The sequence below is a fragment of the Canis lupus genome, chromosome 9 (genome assembly GCF_011100685.1).
Source record: "Canis lupus familiaris isolate Mischka breed German Shepherd chromosome 9, alternate assembly UU_Cfam_GSD_1.0, whole genome shotgun sequence".
NCBI classification, from domain to species: Eukaryota; Metazoa; Chordata; class Mammalia; order Carnivora; family Canidae; genus Canis; species Canis lupus.
Window position 1 is genome coordinate 54224797 of NC_049230.1, and position 19021 is coordinate 54243817.

At 55.8% G+C, this 19021-nt stretch overlaps 1 protein-coding gene across 1 annotated transcript in view; it reads right to left on the reverse strand.

Moving 5' to 3' along the window:
• Nucleotides 1-4706, reverse strand: part of PRRX2 (paired related homeobox 2) — a 53107-nt gene extending 48401 nt beyond the window's left edge. The window contains exons 1-2 of the mRNA XM_038546060.1: nt 4653-4706; nt 2122-2725 (exon numbers count right to left, since the gene is read on the reverse strand). Of these exons, the coding sequence (XP_038401988.1) occupies nt 2122-2725; nt 4653-4706 (658 nt within the window). The remainder of the gene's footprint in view (nt 1-2121; nt 2726-4652) is intronic.
• Nucleotides 4707-19021: the final 14315 nt, after the last annotated feature.

A 19021-nucleotide genomic window follows, 5' to 3' on the forward strand; every position in this document is an offset into this window, starting at 1 on the left:
GGGGCTGCCAGTGGCCCGGTCCAGGCGCTGTGTCCCCAGTTGACACAAGCTGTTTTGGAACTCCCCAGAAAAACCCTGAATTTGGAAACCTTCTACGCTGTGTCCAAGAGAAGCAATGCCTTCCACTGTCTTTCCCCACGGCTGGGGGCCAGGGTGGAAAAAGGCACCCAGCCCCTGGCCAGGACTGAGTACAGAAAGCCTGTGCCTCCTTCCCTCCTCCCCCCATCACTCCTGCATGCCTCTCTTCTCTCCTCTCCTTCCTTTTCTCCCCCGGTTCTTTGCTTCACCTTCAGTTTGCTCCTCCTCCTCTCTCTACTCCCAAGGGGGCCCCCCAATTGTCAGGGAAAAACCAGAGACCTCTCCTCTACCCTTAGGGGAAGCTGGCTCAGAGCCAGCCCCTCCTCTCAGGAACAAACTCAGGCTGACAGAGCACCTCTCCTCTTGCACCAGGAGGCACGCCACCTGACCCTGATCCACTCTTTTCCACTTCCACTTTTCCATCAGGGAACTCCAACTCCCAGGACTGGGTCTGCCCACTTCGTGCTCACCCTGGAGGGTGCAGAGAGATCCCAGTCCGCTGTGGCTGCTGGGCAGTGGGCACCACTGGGAGGGGGCCAGGCAGCACTGGATGCAGCTGGCACCAGCTGGGTGCTCTCTGGGGTGCAGCTGTGTGTCAGACATGCCTCACGTATGCACGTGCTCCTGGACAAGGTTTCAAATGAGGCTGAAGTTACCTCAGTTTTCCCCTGCATCTCCTCTCATCTGCAAAGCAGGGCATGCAGCCAGCTGGGGCTTTCAGCTGAGACCTGGCGGCTGGTGCTGGAAGTGGGGGTCCCCGGGAGCAGGTGGGAAGGCCACTAGAGTCAACTGGGTGACTTTTTTAGGGGCCCAGAGCCTCTGGTGGCAGGCCAGCCTACTCTCCAGAGCTAAGGCCGGAGCTGTGGTCTCAGCTACCCCACCTCCTCTGCAGGCTGTAGGGGAGCTGTGGGGACTCAGGGCTCTCCTCTGCCCCCATGAAACTGTCTAGGGAAGGGAACCTCCGCCTTATCTTTATCTTCTCCTGCTCTAGCTTCCCCTCCCCCTCCTCACCAAGGGCTCTGGCCCCTGTGATCCAGTGTGACTTTCTGGAAAAAAAAAAAAAAAAAAAAAAAAAGCCACTTGGGTGGGTTGTTTGTTTTTAAAGCCCTTTCCTTTCCTGATGACCTTTCACCTCGGCAGAGGAGAGAGGCCTAGCTGACTCCTTGAGGTTGGGCCATTCCACCTAGGAAGCTGCTAGGGGGGCAACCTGGGTCGGGGGGGGGGGGGGGGGCAGGCATCGCCACTCTAGCCGAGGAACCCATCGTAAGACCTAGCAGTCGCTGGAGTGGGATCGGAGGAGCCGGGCCGAGCTCGAAACCCAGCTGCGTGCCTCGGCTGCTCTGCCCCTCGGAAGCCTCGGTTTCCCCAGCGGCGACGCGGCAGTCATCACACCCACCTCCCCGGCGGCGGCGGCGACTCGGCAGCGCCGCGAGGGCCGCCCGGACCCGCACAAAGGCAGCACGCCTCCCCCGTTCCCACGACTGGCCGCGGTGTCCCGGCCGGGCCCCTCCCCGCGTCGGGGGCCCACCCCGAGGGTCACAGACAGACGACCTCCAGCGTCCGTCCGCCGCCGCGGGGCCAGCCCGGCAGCCGCACCCCCGCGGGCCCCGCGCCAGCGCCCCGGCCCCCGCCCCACCCCGGGACCCCGGGACCCCCCGGCCCCCGCCCCACCCCGGACCCCGGGACCCCGGGACCCCCCGGCCCCCGCCCCACCCCGGGACCCCGGGACCCTAGGACCCCCCGGCCCCGCCCCATCCCGGACCCCGGGACCCCGGGACCCCCCCGGCCCCCGCCCCACCCCGGGACCCCGGGACCCTAGGACCCCCCGGCCCCCGCCCCATCCCGGACCCCGGGACCCCCCGGCCCCCGCCCCACCCCGGACCCCGGGACCCCCCGCCCCCGCTCCACCCCGGGACCCCGGGACCCCCCGGCCCCCGCCCCACCCCGGACCCCGGGACCCCGGGACCCCCGGCCCCCGCCCGCCGCGGGCCCCGCGCCTCGGTTCCCACGCCGCCGGCCCCGGCCCCCCGCGCCCGCACTCACCGTCCTGCGGCGCCGCCTCGCTGCCGCTGCTGCCCCCGGACGGCTCCCGCGCCGCGCCCTCCCGCGCCTCGGCCCTGGCCGCGGGGCGCGCCGCCAGCCGCCCGGCCGCCGCCACCTCCTCCAGGTCCAGGAGGTGGCTCACCGTGAAGTTCTTGCGCGCCTGGGCGCAGTCGCCGGGCCCCAGCGCGGGCGGTGGCGGCGGCGGCCCCGGGCCCAGCGGCGGCTTGTCCAGGGCGAAGGCGGCGGCGGCGGCGGCGGCGGCCGCGCTGTCCATGCCCGCGAGGGCCGCGGGGTCGCGGGCGCGGGTGGCAGGCGCGGGTGGGAGCGAGCGCGCCCCGGCCGCCCCGCGCTCGGCCCCGCTCCCGCCGCCTCCTCGCCCCGGCCGCCGCGCGGCCCGCCCGGCGCTGACGTCGGGGAAGCAAACTTTCTCCCTCCTCCGCCGCGTCGCCCGCCCCGAGTTGCTAGAGCGCGAGCTCCTCGGGCCACACGCCCCCTCTTGAAGCGGACCTCGCCCGGCCTCTCCGCCTCCCTGCGCCGCGCCTCGCCCGCCCCCACCCTGCGGCCGCCGGGAGGGAGGGGGTCCTGCGCCGAGTCCGGCGGGAGGCTGGGGGCGGGGAGAGCGGGAAGGAGGGGGTCCTCCCTGCGCCCTCCCCACCCACATCGCGAGGAGGGGAAAGCTCGGGGTTCGCGGGTTTGCGGAGTCCCCCAACAAGTGTCGGGGGAGGCGGCAGTGGAAGGAGCGGCCGCACCCCCCCTCGCCCCCCGCCCCCCCCAGCGCCCCTTCCGTTCACAAATTTCTCCTCGAGGGTGAAGGGGGGCGACTCAGAGACGCTTGCCGGGGAAGAGCCCAACTCCCAGCTCCACCCTCGGGCCCCCGTGCACCCCAACTCCTTCCTAAGCTGCCGGAAAGAAGCCGAGGTGCACTTCCTTCGCTCCACCTGGACCCCACTCCGGAAAGCAGCACATTCTCAAACTTCTGGGGGGTAGGCATTCCCCGCCCCCAGTACACCCCTGGTACCCCACCTCCGGGATACTCCAGGCCCTCCCCAAGGAAGACCAAGCCCTCAGGAAAGAGTTTCCCTCCAGAGTTCCCAGTTTACACACAGAGGATAGACAGCCAGACGACAGCCAGACTGACAGATGGGTGACAAGGTAAGAGGGAGAGGCAGGCTTGGGTCTCTGCTCTTGTTTTTGTTTTTCAAGGAAAAGATGCCTCCGGTGGCAGAGCTGAGACTGAAAGCCCTCAGGAGCCACAGCTCTTTCCCCAGGCTACTGTGGGGGGCCCTGGCCCTGTCCTCCTGCCATCCCCACACCACCAAGATGTCCCAGCCACAAAAACAAGCCCATCAGGAACAGGCCTGAGAAGCTGCAGACCAGCACACTGCATCCTGCGTGAATCATTTTCACCCCAGAGACAATGGGCAAACCCCTAAAATGAGGCTGAGTGTCCCCCAAGTGATGTTAACCAGGGCAAGTCCTGGAGGTACGCACATGGGGAGATTGAGGGTTTGGAGATAACGGGGTTTTTCTTCTTTGGAGCGCTGCCCCCAGGTGTGCCCAGTGAGAAAAGCTGGCGGAAGAGGTGGCAGGACACATGGCGTGTGTGGCTCAACAACTTCCTGACAGTGGAGCAGAGTGGGGCTGTGAGTGGGCTCTGGGAACTCTCCGGGAGGGCCTCCCCACCCTGCCCGTGGCCTAGAATACAGGGAGGGCACTGTCAATATGGGCCTGTGGAGCTGGGAAGGGCCTGAGGGACTGTATATATCCTGTTCCCTTGGATGGGGAAACCGAGGCAACAAAAGCAGAGGCTCCTCCCAGAGCTGTGAGAACCATGAAAATTGTGCGGTCCAAGCCCTTCCATTGAACAGATGGATAAACTGAGGCCCAGGCCTGAGAATTAGAGTGGTTGGGTCTCCATCACAGTGGCTTCCTCCATCAACTCGGTCATTCATTCATCCTACATGCAGAGAAAGACAAAGAGGTAATGTCCTGGGATGCCTGGGTGGCTCAGCAGTTGAGCCTCTGCCTTTGGTTCAGGGCATGATCCCAGAGTCCCAGGATCCAGTCCCACATCTGGCTCCCTGCATGGAACCTGCTTCTCCCTCTGCCTGTCTCTCTCTCTCTCTCTGTGTGTGTGTGTGTGTGTGTGTGTGTGTGTCTCATGAATAAATAAATAAAATCTTTAAAAAAAAAAAAAAGTAATGTCCTGTATCTGTGTACGATGATGGTGCTCAGGCCCCAGGCTTCTGGATTCAAATCTAGATCTTGCACTTCCTAGGCATGGATCTTAGAAGTGTCCTTAGACTGTTTCTTTCGGTTAGCTCATCTGTAAAACGGGCTGTTAGAAGGATTCAGTAAGTTGATATACATACATACATATATAGTGGGGCACCTGGCATATAATGAGCACTCAGTGTCAACAATTATTATTTTTAAAACATTTATTCCAAGAAGCAGTGCTGGGCAGTGATAGCAAATTCAGACTCTGGAGCTGAGGGGATAGGGCTTTGAATCTCTTCCCTGCCACTTACTAGCTGTGTGGCCTTGGAGAGGTCACTCACTAGTTCTCTCTGAGGCTGATCCATCATCCGTAATAGGGATAATAAAGGGACCAACCCAAATGAATTTTCGCGAATTTGACATTATTATTATTATTGTTGTTGTTGCTGTTGAGTTGTTACCACCCTTGCCAATCCTGGAGCTGGGGGCCAGGGTGGTACGGGGAGGGCAGAGTGGGGCAAGAGCTCCAGGCCTGTTGGAGCCTGGAAATGCACCCAAGGAAAGGCCAGGTAACCCCAAGAAGACAGAACTCATTACCCCAAAGAGATACAGCTAGAAAAGAAATAATAATTTCTGTGATGATTTAGATCCATGCTATTATGTTAACCCAGAGCAGGGAATTAAGGGTAAAAGGGACCCTATTTGGGAACCTCAGTTCAAATAGGACTTCCCGAACCAGGCCCTGCTCCAGGCAGTGGAGATGAGGACAAACAGAAGGGGCCAGAGATGGTCCCTGCTCGCCAGAGAAGATTCCATGGAGAAAGAGCTGATCCTTAATTGGTGGCTCCATTGGAGGTTAGATCCTAGGTCTGACCATGAATGGAAGTGCATATTTGCCTGAGTCTCAAAAGCTCACATACTTAAAAAAGAGAAAAGAAAAGAAAAGAAAAGAAAAGTTAATTTTCTTATCACCGAAATAAGATGTTTAATGTGGAGATTTTAGAAAACATAAGTAAAATTAAGAAAATAAAAAATCAGGGTGGCCCGGGTGGCTCAGCAGTTTAGCGCTGCCTTCAGCGCAGGGCATGATCCTGGAGACCCGGGATCGAGTCCCACGTCGGGCTCCCTGCGTGGAGCCTGCTTCTCCCTTTGCCTGTGTCTCTGCCTCTCTCTCTCTCTCTCTGTGTGTCTCTCATGAATAAATAAAATCTTAAAAATAAATAAATAAAATAAAAATCACATATATCCCACTCCCAGAGCTCTCTGACACATAACAGGTATTTAATACATTTTTTGAAAGTTAGTTTAATGAAAGAGATTGAGGATAGTCACTATATTTATTCAATAGTAAGGCCAAGGAAAGCAATAAGACAAGGAAAAGGAATGAGCTAAAAATAATTTTACAATATATCTTTCTAGCTTATATGTACCTTCTAGGCAGACAAAGATATGCATATTTTAAAAGTCAAGCTACAATTGGGGCACTTCAGTGGTTCTGTCAGTTAAGTGTCTGCCTTCAGCTCAGGTTGTGATCCCAGGGTCCTGGGATGGAGCCCCAAGCTCGAGCGGTAAGCTCCCTGCTTCTCCCTTTCCTCCCTGCTTATGCTCTCTCACTATCTCTATCTCTCTCACTATCTCTCTCTCTCTCTCAAATAAATAAATAAAATATTTTCTAAAAGTCAAGCTAACAGGATGCCTGGGTGGCTCAGCAGTTGAGCGTCTGCCTTTGGCTCAGGGCGTGATCCTGGTCCCCGGATGAGTCCCATGTCAGGCTCCCCACATGGAGCCTGCTTCTCTCTCTGCCTGGGTCTCTGCCTCTCTCTGTGTCTCTCATGAATAAATACATAAAATCTTAAAAAAAAAAAAAAGTCAACTTTTTATGATTTGCTCACTGTGTCTTGTCCACCACTATTTTTTAATACTTTATTATTTTATTTTTTTAAAGATTTTATTTATTTATTCGTGAGCATGCACAGAGAGCAGAGAGAGAAGCAGAGACACAGGCAGAGGGAGAAGCAGACTCCATGCAGGGAGCCCGATGTGGGACTCGATCCCGGGACTCCAGGATCATGCCCTGGGCCAAAGGCAGGTGCTAAACCACTAAGCCACCCAGGGATCCCCCTCCACCACTATTTTTAATGAAAGCCCAGTGATACATCATTCTCTTTTTTTTTTTTTTTTTTTTAATTTCTATTTATTTATGATAGTCACACACAGATATAGAGAGAGAGGCAGAGACACAGGCAGAGGGAGAAGCAGGCTCCATGCACCGGGAGCCCGACGTGGGATTCGATCCCGGGTCTCCAGGATCGCGCCCTGGGCCAAAGGCAGGCGCCAAACCGCTGCGCCACCCAGGGATCCCAATACATCATTCTCTACTGCTGTACATCCATACTTCTTTTCTTGATGATAAATACCTAGGATATCTGGATGTGGTCGGCAAATAATAGCCTCCCCAAAGATGTCCATCCACATCATAATCCCCGGAATTTGTGGATTTGGTAAAGCTGAATTAAGGTAGCAGATGGAATTAAGCTTGCCTGTCAGGTGACCTTAACACAGGAGATGCTTTTAGATCACGGCATCATCACACAGGTCCTTTAAAGTGGGAGAGGGAGGATAGGAGAGCCAGTGTCAGAGTCACACCGTGTGAGGAAAAACTCAACTGGCCGGTACTGGCTTTGAAGGAGGAAGGCAGAAACCAAAAGAGGTAGGTAGCCTCTAGAAGCTGGGAAAGGCAAGGAAACAGATTCTTCCCCAGAGCCTGCGGCCAGTGTGCCCTGCCCAGCCCTGCCTTGATGTTAGCCCGGGACTATCTGATCTCTAGATCGGAAAGTTGGTTTCAGCAGCAAATAGAAAACTCACAAGCTGAGTCAAAGATTCTGCAAAAGATTTAAGACTTTTGATCACATTGCCATGTAGCCTCCAGAAAGGTTGTATCAATTTCTACTCCTGGGTGGTGTCTCTGCATCCCGGTTTGCTTGAGCTATTTTGTTTGCTTGCTTATGGCAACAATGTCTTTCTGGTTTTATTTAACACAAATAGGGGCACCTGGGTGGCTCAGTCTGATTTGAGCATCTGCCTTCGGCTCAGGGCATGATCCCGGGGTCCTGGGATCGAGCCCCACACTGGGCTCCTTGCTCAGCCGGGAGTCTGCTTCTCCCTCTGCCTCTGCCTGCTGCTCCTCCTGTTTGTGCTCTCTCTCTCTCTCTCTCTCTCTCTGTCAAACAAATCAAATAAAACATGCACATGAGTTACCTACTCATGTTCTTCCCCAGGCAGCCTGGTGTTGACGACCCCCTGTACAATAAGATCCATTGCTCACCAGCATTGTTACTTCAAGCTCCTTGATGTTGTGAGCCAGAAATTTCTGGAAGCCACTGGGTGGCAGTCACTCTTCTAACCACTGTTTGGCATCAAGAGCCAGCTCCTGAATCTCCTCTGCATCCTGTGGTCAATGCCAGTCACGGGCAGCGTGATGCGGCGGAGTACGTGGCTGTCCCTCTCTATCGGCAGCGCTGAGCTGGAATGGTAATAATAATTTATTTTAAAATTTGAAAGGCATTTCCTGTTTCAACCTGCATATATTGAATTATCGCGGAAGGTAAATATATTTTTTGGTATTTAATGACCTTTTGCATTTATTTGCAAGATGTTGGTTTAATGGTCACTACCCATTTTCCTCCTGCAGTGCTATTTCTTCAGGAGTTACACTGATGTCATTCTTTGGTCACAACAGCCTCTGCAGGACACTTGGCTGTCAATCACTCAAGTACTGGGCCCATTTCACAGACGGGTAAGCCAAGACCAAGGATGACACAGAAACTTGAGGCTCTTCTGGGTCACCTGATCAGCCCCGGTGGCCACGTACCCAGGAGCCTCTTTCAAAGGAGACGATTTAGGAGGGACGGCACACAGTGGTACACAAGCTAAACTGTGTTCACCCTCGCGCGTCTAGGGAATCGTAAACACTGCAGGCTGATGTGACTCAGACGTGACCAGGCATGACCATGACAGATCACAGGGTTCTGTAAATATTGTGTCAGGCTGCAGTCACAGCAGGGCTCCCCGCTCATCCCGGATGCCGGTCCACCCTGTGGGAAGTGGAGTCGAGCCCAACGGGGCAGGACATCTGGCCCTCTCCCTCCGCTCACTGCCCCAGACTTTTCCCAAGTCTCGGTTTCCTCCCTGGGGATCTCCTGGCCTGGATGTCCCGCTGAGTGGCTGGTTCTTACCTCTTGGCAAGGGTTGAAATATTCTAGCTTCGAAAAATGTTTCTGCCTCACCTGCAAATCCAGAGATAGAGATGCGCTCAGTGATCCCAGGGGCTTGCAGTCCACGAGTGTTACTGTGAGCCAGGCGATGCGCCCACCATGCTGTCTTGCAGCATCCTCACAACTACCGTGCCGGGAGGGGAAACTGAGCCTCAGAAAGCATACGCTCCGTGTCCCACTAAGTCTGTGAGGCCCCGAACCATCATGCCAAATTGTTCTGTGAGAATTTAGGACTAGGAAGTTCCGTGTTCCTCTGGAAGAATTATGATCACTACTTTAAAAAGAAAACAACTAAATAACAACAATAAAAAAAAAAAAAAAAAAAAAAACTAAGGAGACCTGGTCAATTGTGGCATTTCCCTTTTTGCCTTGCTAACCAGGAAGCCCAGAGCTAAGGTGAGGACATAATCACAGTAACTTTATCTGTCCCGATGGCAAGTCAGTGTATTAGCTTCTCTTTTCTTTCCACGTGGCTTTTTTTTTTTTTTTGAGATTTTATGTATTTATTTGACAGAGAGAGAGCACAAGCAGGGGCAGAAGGAGAGGGAGAAGCAGGCTGCCCATCGAGCAGGAAACCCGACATGGGACTCGATCCCAGGACCCCGGGATCATGATCTCAGCTGAAGGCAGCCACTCAAAGGACTGAGTCACCCAAGTGCCCCTTTTTTCTTTTCTTTTTCTTTTTCTTTTCTTTTTCTTTTTCTTTTTGTTTTCTTTTTCTTTTTGTTTTCTTCTTTTCTTTTCTTTCCTTTCCTTTCCTTTCCTTTCCTTTCTTTTCTTTTCTCTTTTCTTTTCTTTTCTTTTCTTTTCTTTTCTTTTCTTTCTTCTCTCTCTCTCTCTCTCTTTTTCTAAGATTAGCCCAATGTAGTCATGAGCAGAGAGGAAAGATCAGGACAAGGAGCCCCATCTGTAACTGGCTGAAATTGAGATAACCCACTACCTTCAGACCAGCCTGCACATGGCCCTTTCTTTTCCCATTTCGGTTTTGGATTTTTTGGATGCAGCGACCTTGTGTTTGACACTTTCCAGTGGTGGGAATGGGTCCCTTCAGGTCCCTCTCTGGATTTGTTTCCTCACCTGTCAGCCGGAGGTAACGACAGGGCCCACCTCATGGAGTGAGCCTGGCACGTGGGAAATGGTGGACGAACGTATGAAGAAAAGGTATGAAGGTACGAAGAAAAGTCTCTGATAAAGCCAGGAGAGCACACGGAACCTGACCTAGACGGGGGGAGGACTGGACAGGACTTGCCAGCCCCGCCCCGCTGTGCACCTGCTGTCACTGTGAGCACGGGCTTCCCACTGTGCCTCGGCTTCCTGTCCTATTGGCAAACTGCCTGCTCTCCTCCTCTCTCATCATTGTGTCCCCAGAACCTCGCATAGAAGGGAAAAAAGGAGAAGCCGATGCAGGCCCTGCCTGCACACAGTAGGACTCATACATGGTTTTCCTGAGCGTGAATGGCTGGTTGCATGGGAGTGGAGCGGGGGGCCTGAAGCCCCACCGCCCAGGAGATGCCCAGCCAGCACGGTAGACTGCGCATGGGCTGGTGCCAGGGGGACACTAAGGCAGGTCTGGAGTCCTGAGGACCCAGTGGGGCCAGAATAGGCCAGTCTCCAGGCCTAGGGCCTGACAGGCTCCTGTTGAATACCTAGTGTATGCAGGGTTCCCAGAGGGCAGGCTCCAGGCCTGCAGCAACCCTCTTGCTACCCTGTGGGGTCCCCCCACTTCCTGGGGGAGATAGGGCAACAGGAAACAGTCCTGAACAACTCATTCCACAGTGATTTATTGAGCACCTACTGTGATCTTGGGAGAGCACCAGGCCGTACACACTGGCAGGACTCTGAATAGGTGCTGTCCGCCTTCGGAGCCTGAGCATCCCAGACTAGACTTCACTGGGCTGGCCACCCTGTTACAGCAAACCTGCCTGCCAAGCTGTGGGCTTCGGGCTGCTGGGACCCATGTAATAACCAGGACGACCCCTGCTGGAGAATTCCCTCTTGTCACAGGTAGAGAAACCGAGGCCCAAAGGGGAAAGGACCAATCCCAAACTGGGGACCCGCCTCACAATGCAGGTCTCCAGGGCCGTCTTCTGGAAGACTGCTCCTACCCACTGCAGCCTTGCCTTCTCTGGGAGTCTGGGGAAGGATGCCAGGGGCCAGGGGCCCAGGCTGAAGCCTGGGGAGCCCTGAACCTTCACAAAGGCTTCCGGAGCCCTCCGGGCCTGCCCCAGCTCCCTCCTGGGCCCTGCAACATCTTGCTGTGATTACGTTGTGGTGAGTGGGGTGGGGCTTGTGGGGCTTCTCATTGCACACAGCATGGGGGGGGGGCTGTGCCACGAGGTGGGGGCAGTGGCTGACGACAAGGCGGGGATGGAAGCGGGGGAGGGGGGAAGAGGCTTTCAGCTCACCAGCTTAATTGAGGATATAATGGTTATTATTATTTATAACTTGTTCTTGAACTCACGCCAGGCGAGTGTGTTCACAGCCTGCACAATCCAGGCAGGCGTTAAATAATTAAACCAAGGGCCTAATCGGCAGTGAAACTCCCCATGGGCTTCTACTTCCTTAGTTCGCTGATTGCTGATATTTTGGGGGTGAAATATGACCATTTTTACCATCAAAGGGATCAGAGTTCCAAAGGCAAGAAACGGAAAAAAGGGTGGTGGCGGCGGTGGGGGGGGCTCCCCCAGTTTTCTTTTCCTCTGACTTAGTGGTCTGGTAAAGTTTCTTTAGACATGCAAAGATTTACACACCTTTCTGCAGGGAGCCTTAAATTACTCCCCGATCCCTCACACATTTCCCCGAGCGCGGGAACAGTAAGTCATTGAAGAATGAACAGGCCTCCCCATAACCGCTCCAGCAGCCTTTGAGAAGGAGAATGTCTAATGACTTTTTTTGAAGTGGAGGTCAAGGTTTTTTAAATAAAACAATCTGTATTAATGCAATTTCCTTTTTAGCTGCAGCATTGGATTTTTCCTCCTCCCCCCACCTTTTTTTGGGGGGGAGGGGGAGGGGAGGCCAGGGTGGGAAAGGGCATCATTTTTCTCCTGCCAGACAATATGTCCCTAATGAGATACATTTATTTAAAACTCTGTATATCATCACCCTGTCAGGGCCTACGAGAGGGACCCTGCGTCTCCCTCTGTGTTTGTTTCGGGTTAGCGGGGCCGCGGATGGCCCGCAGTCTGGTGGCCCCTGGTCTCCTGCTCACCCGCTTCCTGGAGGCTTGATCATTGCATTTTGTGCCCCTGTCCTGCACCCCCCACCCCCGACCCGATCACCCAGGTCTTAGCACAGCCCTTCGGCCTCACGCCCTCTTCCTTCCCCAGAGCCTACCTACCTCTTGCTGCTCAGAGCAAGTCCCTCGGGTCCCTCGGATTCCTGGAGGCCTTCCTCCCTGCACCAGGGGGATGATGGCTCTGCCCCAGGCTCAGCCTTTCAAGCTCTGGGCTGTGGGCCAGCAGCCCAGTTTCCCCAAACTTTCACTTCTTTATCTGCCAAATGGGGCTAATAAGAGTGACCCACTCTCCCTTCCTGGGGTTGCCATGAGGCTGTAAGAAGGTTCTGTCTGGGCATCCCTAGCACCTGCCTGGTCCACAGCACATGGTACATGTCCACTTACGGCCATAGCCACTGTCACCACCGCTGTTCCTGGCCTCCCCAGACATAGAGCAGAGCCTGCAGGCAGGACCTGACCTGTTTCCCTGCCTCCCCCAGCTCACAAGCCAGGGGCACCTGAATGCCTGGCTCATTACCTCTATCCACACATTGTCATGGACTGCCTTCCAGTTCTGGGGCCGGGCTGGGGCTCAGGGATGGAGTGGTGACCCAGACAGCCCAGAGAGAGTAGAGAAACAGTGAGAAGATCTGGGGCTCATGGGGGAAGGGTGCCAGGAGGGCTTCCCTGAGGAAGTGGCATTGAGCTAACTCCTGTGGTGGAAGCAGGATTCAGCAGGTGAGAGGGGCTGGGGTCTAGGGTGACTGGGCAGGGGGCCCAGCATGTGCAGAGGACCCACAGAGCCTCCTACCTGACTGGATCCAAGGGGCCTGCAGTAGCATCCTCTCTGGCCTCACTGTGACTCATTTTCCACTCCCTGCCAAGCTCTTGAGCTTCAATTACATGATTATCTGCTCTGTGTGCACCAAGGTTGTGAGACACCCATTCCACAAATGTGTGCCTTACTCCTTCCTGTGCCTGCTCTTGGGGCTGGGCCTGAGCCTTTGCTGGGCGCTGCTTGGAGCCGGCTCGCACCCTCAGACCCCTAGCCCTCACAGCCTGCAGAGGGAGGGGGAAGTGGATAAGTGGATACCGCATGTGAGTAGGACTTCAGCATCCTGGGGTGGGGTGGGGTCAAGAAGGCCTCACCCCCTCATCCACCCCCCTTCCTGGCTATGCGGGCTGCAGAGTGGGAGCTGGGCTTTAGGAGAAGTTTGCCTGCCTGGAGTGGGGACCGTGTCCTCCCCCTACAGCCCTGGCCCTTGGGAACCTTGTTTGGGCCCAAGGGGTCTAGGATCTTAGGGGACAGGGTAGGCTTGGAGACCAGGGACAGGATTGCTATGTGGCTGCAAGAGGGGACTAGGCCCTTGTCAATGGCTCAGCCAGGGGAACGAGGCTGGGAAGCTGTCCACTCATCTCCACCCCTATGGGTACCCACTCTGGCCCAGTGCAGGGCAGGGGCCTGGCTGTGAAGTTGTCAGCCGTGACAAAAGGTAAAGGCCTACTTTGTAGACCAAGAGAGTCATTCTAGAGGATTCCAGAAATCAATGCACCTGGGTCCTGCTCCATGAGGGCAACAGAGAGACCCCAATGCCTCCATTGCCACCTCCTCCCTTTGCCGACTCCCATCCAGGCACAGGACCCACATTCACCGCCACTGACTCTGCCTGGGTGAGGTCCCCTTGTCCTGGTCCCTGTCAGTACCCAGCCCCTCCCAGACCTGCTGAGCTTCCTGCCTCCCCGGAGCCCAGCCCAGTGCCCGGCAGTGGCAAGCATGAAACAAATAGCCACCGAGTGAAGTAATAACAATCAGAGTGACCCACACGGCTGTCTAGACAGCATCCAGATAGGCCCGAGATCTCCACCACCACCACCACCACCACTCCCGCACTGCCATTGTGACTCGTGACCTTAGGCAAGTAACTTCCCTCTCATCTGTAAATGGGGGATCTATGCCTCAGGGTATGGGGATGAGTCACCCCACCATGGGTGTTTCAAGCAGTTCAAGGGCTTGATAAATGCTGGCTGCCTGACCGACTCTTGGCCAGGTGCATTGATTTCTGGAATCCTCTAGAATGACTCTCTTCGTCTACAAAGTAGGCCTTTACCTTTTGTCACTGCTGACAACTTCACAGCCAGAACCCCAGGCGCAGCCAGGCCACACAGCCCTCCCTCCCCGGCTCTCTCTCCTCGTCTCTGTCTCAGACTTCACCTCTGTTCTCCCCATTCTGTGCCTGGGTCCCTGCCTGGGGATTCTCTCTGCCTCTGCCAGGAATCCTATCCCAGAGGAACCAATGCTCCGGGGCTCTACTGTGTTCCCTTTATGCAGTGAGATGGGAAGAGGGAAGGAGGGAAGAGGGAGAGAGAGAGGGAGAGAGAGAGGGAAAGAGAGAGAGAGAGGAGGAAAAAAAATCAAAGCCCACATATTGGTTCCAGATGTGGTCTTCTCATAGCTTTCTCCAGCAATTTAATTAAATTCCCCCAGACAGCCAGGAGGGTTTCTTAATGATCAAATTTCCCGGCTCCCCTCCTCGAACGGGCCCACTCTGTCTCCCTGACGGATGGCGGACCAGATTCCTTCTGTGTCCGCTCTGCCAAGCAGGGCCAGTGGGGGGTGGAGAGGAGGGCTTTCTGGGGAGCACAAAGGACCCTCTGCCCGCCTCAGCCCTCTCTCCTTCCCCGAGGGATCTGAGCCCTCCCTTGGCACAGCCTGACCAGGCCTGGCTACAGTGGCTGGAGGGGGCCCAGTGGTCCCTTCCTTTGAGCTTTGCCTCTGGGCTGGCCTGCCAGGAACTGGTGCCAACGGGGTACCAGCGGCTTCAGGAGGGAGAGTCTCTGGAATCAGGACTCTGGGTTCATGGACCAGCCAGAGATGAGGCAGGCTCAGACCTCCCAGGGACCCTCCCCACACCCATTTGGCTCAGAGAGGGCGAGGCCTGGGCTGAGACCACATGGCCCTGCTTGCCAGGGACCAGAGAGACAGAGGCAGGCTGACCAGGATTTGGGAGGTGAGACGATGCCAGGGAGAGGCCTGGGCGCTACATCTTGGGATGGTTCCCCCACGTGCGGCTAAAGGTCAGTCTCAGGAGGCCCCCTGATTTCTGGAGCAGGAGAGCATGTGGGCAAGCCCCCAAACCACCATCCTCTTATATAGATGGGGCGGTAAGGTTGAGAAAGGGCCAGGCCAGAGCCTGAGCCCCAGAAGCCCTCCTGTCTTGGGGCAAGGGGCTGAAGGGCTGTGTAGTGGACTGAATGTTTGTGGCCCCCACTGCCCCCCTTTGCCAAGTTCATATATCGAAGCTCTAACCTCCAAGGTGATGGGAGTAGAAGGTGGAGCCATTGGAAGGTAATTAGGTTAGATGAGGTCATGAGCATGGAGACCCCCCCAGAAGGGGATCCCCCTTTGCACCCCTCTTGCACTTCTAAGAAGAGGACCAGCCCCCAGCATACCTTTTCTGCATGTGGATGCAAGGAAGAGGTGAGCACATGGGAAGATGGTGGCTACCTGTTAACCAAGCAGTGAGGCTCAGGGTGAAGTGTCCCTTGCCAGCACCCTGATCCTGGACGCCCCTCCACCTCCAGCCTCCAGAACCCTGAAGAATAAATGGCCCTTGTGTAAGTCCCCCCCACCCCCCGCCCCAAGCCCATGGTATTTTGTTGTGGCAACCAGAGTAGCTAAGGCAGGCTCCAAGCACCTTCGCAGCCTGTCCACCTGGGGTCAGCACTCACGGAGCACCCCTGGGACTTGCCTGGTTGAGGGAGCACCTGCTGCATCCGTGTGGAGCAGGGACCGTGTCCGGGGGAGGCTGCCCTCGGAGCCGGCTCTGGCCAGCCGACCCGGGGGGTCTTGGGTGTCAGGGGCATCTTAGGAGAACAGATGGAAGGCGGGAGGGGCAGGGAAGTCTTCCCTGGCCTCAAGATCCTACCGTCCCCTCCTCCTCCCGGCCTCCTTGTCCCTCAGTTTACCCCCTGAGCCCACAGAGGGTTGAGCTTCTGGGAGCAGAGACTTGAGGCCTTGTCCTTCCAAGCAGCACCCCTGCCCCCAGCAGGCTCTGGCCATGAGAGTCAGGGGTCAGGGTGGGGTCAGGGTGTGGGGGAGGGGAAGGGGAAGGGAGAGGGGGAGGAAGAGGGGGCCGAAGGAGGGCAGACCGGAGGAAGCCCCGGGGGTGACCTGTCCCATGACTGTGGCCCCGCTCCCATCACCAATCCTCCCCACCCTCCATCTCTGTGCCTCGGTGCCCCTAGGACATGCCAGGGGCTGAGGCTGGCGGCAGCCCCAAAAACAAGAGGAGGCAATATTCCTGCAGACGGGTGGCCACGTGTCCAAACATCTCACTTTACGGAACCTCGGCCAAATCAAAAGAAATGAAAGGGGGGCCTTTCACCCAATGTCCCCATCGAGGGCCTTAAAAGGGACAGACCTGGCTGCTGACACCCCTCCCTGCTGTGGGCACAGGAGTCTGGGTAGGTGAGGGTCCTGGGAATGGAGCAGGCCCAGCCCCTCCCCGGAGCTGCCCACCCTGTGTGTGCGAGTGTGTGCACGTGTGTGCACGTGTGTGATAGAGAGAGACCATGTGAGCGAGGTTAAATAGAGACCAATAGAGACCAGGCTGAGGAAGCATGTGCCTGTGTGAGAAGATGTTGGCAAGAGTGTACAGGGTGTGAGGATGGCTCGTGAGTGTGGCCATCGGTTTGCGCACACGTGTGAGCCTTCAGGACCATGTGTGAGAGTCCATGGCCCAAGTACATGCGTGAGTGTGAGAGAGTATGCGTGCCTGAGCGTGTGAGGGTCTAGGAGTGTGTGAGCCAGAGCGTGTGAGCAGGGCAGGGGCTGGACGGGTGGCTCCGGGGAGAGGTTAAGAGCCAGGCTCCGGGTGTGAATCCTGATTCCTGATGGGGCCCCTCAGGAACTCGCTGGCCTCTGAGCCTCGGACCGCAATGTGGGAATCCTGCTGCTCCTTCCTGCCTGGGGTTTTATGACTAGTCGGTGAGATCGTGCACATCGAGCCTCTAATCTAATTCACGGGACACGGGACACTCCACCATGGCTGCCATTGGCTGGGGGGCCACCAGGGCAGGTGACCTGCATGCTGGGAAGGATGTCACTTGACGGCATTGGGAGAAGGATTTTGTGGACAGAGCAGGGCCTGGCTCTGGCGTTCAAAGCCTTCTCTTCGACCCTAGGTACAGGAGGAGTGTGCAGGGCCTGATTCCCCGCCTGTGGCTGATTCAATGTCTTGAATCTCCCGCAAGACACTCATTGATATAAAGGAAGAAAATACACAGAAACACAAAAAGAGATAAAAGTTCCTCAGATCCCAGCACTGGAAAGAGCCACCAACATCCTAGCATAGGGCCATCAACAAAGCCCTGCTTACGTACCCACGGGTACACGGGTGCACACACGCACACGCCAGTTCTTCCTAAGTGGAAATCACATAGTACCTCCTTTCTCTGACTGGCTTTGTTCAACTGCTATAGAGCAGAGTCTCACGTGAGCTAAGTCCCACATCAGCTGTTACCCCTGCTGATGTCAGCCAGAGAGGCTAAACTTCTCGAGGTTAATAGTTTTTCATCCTTTGGGACTCACCTGTGCATGTTTTTCTGTTAGTGTTTCTGCCTTCTTCTTATTGATTTTTAATAGTTCTTTATATATTAAGGTTAGCCCTCTCTGTACACCAGACAGTCAGAGGGACTCCCAAATTCCCTGGGGCAGGGGGCAGACCCAGCCAGAGTCTGAGCACCAGGGGCTTGGCTCCAGAACCCCCAGGCTGCTCAGGAATCCTGGAATTAGGCGGGAGGAAGTGGCTAGGCTGGCAGGGCAGTGAGAGGCAGTGGCAAGGAAAGAAGAGAGAAGGTTCGGAACTTAAATCAGAGGCTCTGAGTGACAGAGCCTTAATGGGAGACAGATGGAGGAAACAAGGTTGCCCTTGCTGACAGGAGGGAGGTCAGAGGTCAAGGAGTTTTCTAAAGACAGGAGCCTGGGCGACAGGCAGGCGGCGGGGCCTGGCTCCACAGTGTGGTGCCCAGGGGCCGTGACAGAGCAGGGATCAGCTCCTTACCCCTGCTTCTGCAGACCCGCTCAGGTCCACACCCAGAGGAGCTGCGGGGTCACTCCACTCCTAAACACCAGATGGAGGGAGGAGCACCCACGTCCCTCAACCCAGCTGTGCAACGTCAGGGGAGCCTCCAAACCTCTCTGAGCCCTGTTTTCTTGTTTGAAAAATAGTACGACACCATCATTTACTTAATGGAGTTGACTGAGATTAGCACAGAGCTTGGCACATCAGAAAGTGTCAGTAAGTAACCTGCTAACTCATTACTGTTACTTTATTGGTCACAAGATAATTAGCTTTCTTGTTGGCAGAGCCCACCAGCAACACCAAGGACCTCTTTATGGGCTGCAAGATTGTCAGCTGAAGGGCCTTCAGTGAGGAAACTGAGACCCGAGACCAGAGGGCCATGGAGGGTGGGGGTCCATCCATCAGAGCCTCTGGTACCTTTGCTGGTGAACTTATTGGGAAATAGGGTATTTTTGCAAATATAATCAAGTTTTTTTTTTCTTTTTAAAGATTTTATCTATTCATGAGAGACACACAGAGAGAGGCAGAGACACAGGCAGAGGGAGAAGCCGGCTCGCTGAGGGGAGCCAGATGTGGGACTCGATCCTGGATCCCGGGATCTCGTCCTGAGCTGAAGGCAGACAGTCAACTGCTGAGCAACCTCAGGCGTCCCAAAAATGTAATCGAGTTAAAATGAATTTGTACGAGATTAGGGTGGGTCCTAAATCCAATGACTGGCGTCAGTTAGAAAGAACAAGATCTGGGAGACATGGGGAGGAAGGCCACGTGAACACAGGAGTAGAAATGGCAATAGAGCTGCCACAAGCCGGGGAAAGCCGGGGGCCTCCAGGAGCCAGCAGAGGCTAGGAAGGAACTTTCTCTAGAGTCTTTGGATGGAGCTAAGTCTCTGCCTGCTGACGCTTTGCTTTCAGACTTCTCGCTCCAAGAACTGGGAGAGAATACACTGCTGTTTCCAGCTGCCCAGCCTGCGATGCTTTGCTATGACGGCCTTAGGAAACCAGCGGAGCCAGGTAGCAGTGGGCCTCAGCCCATGTGGTCCCCCCAGGTCTGTGCTGGGCCCCATCCGAACAGGCCTCCTCACCACATTCCCAGGGACAAGTCAGGCCCCT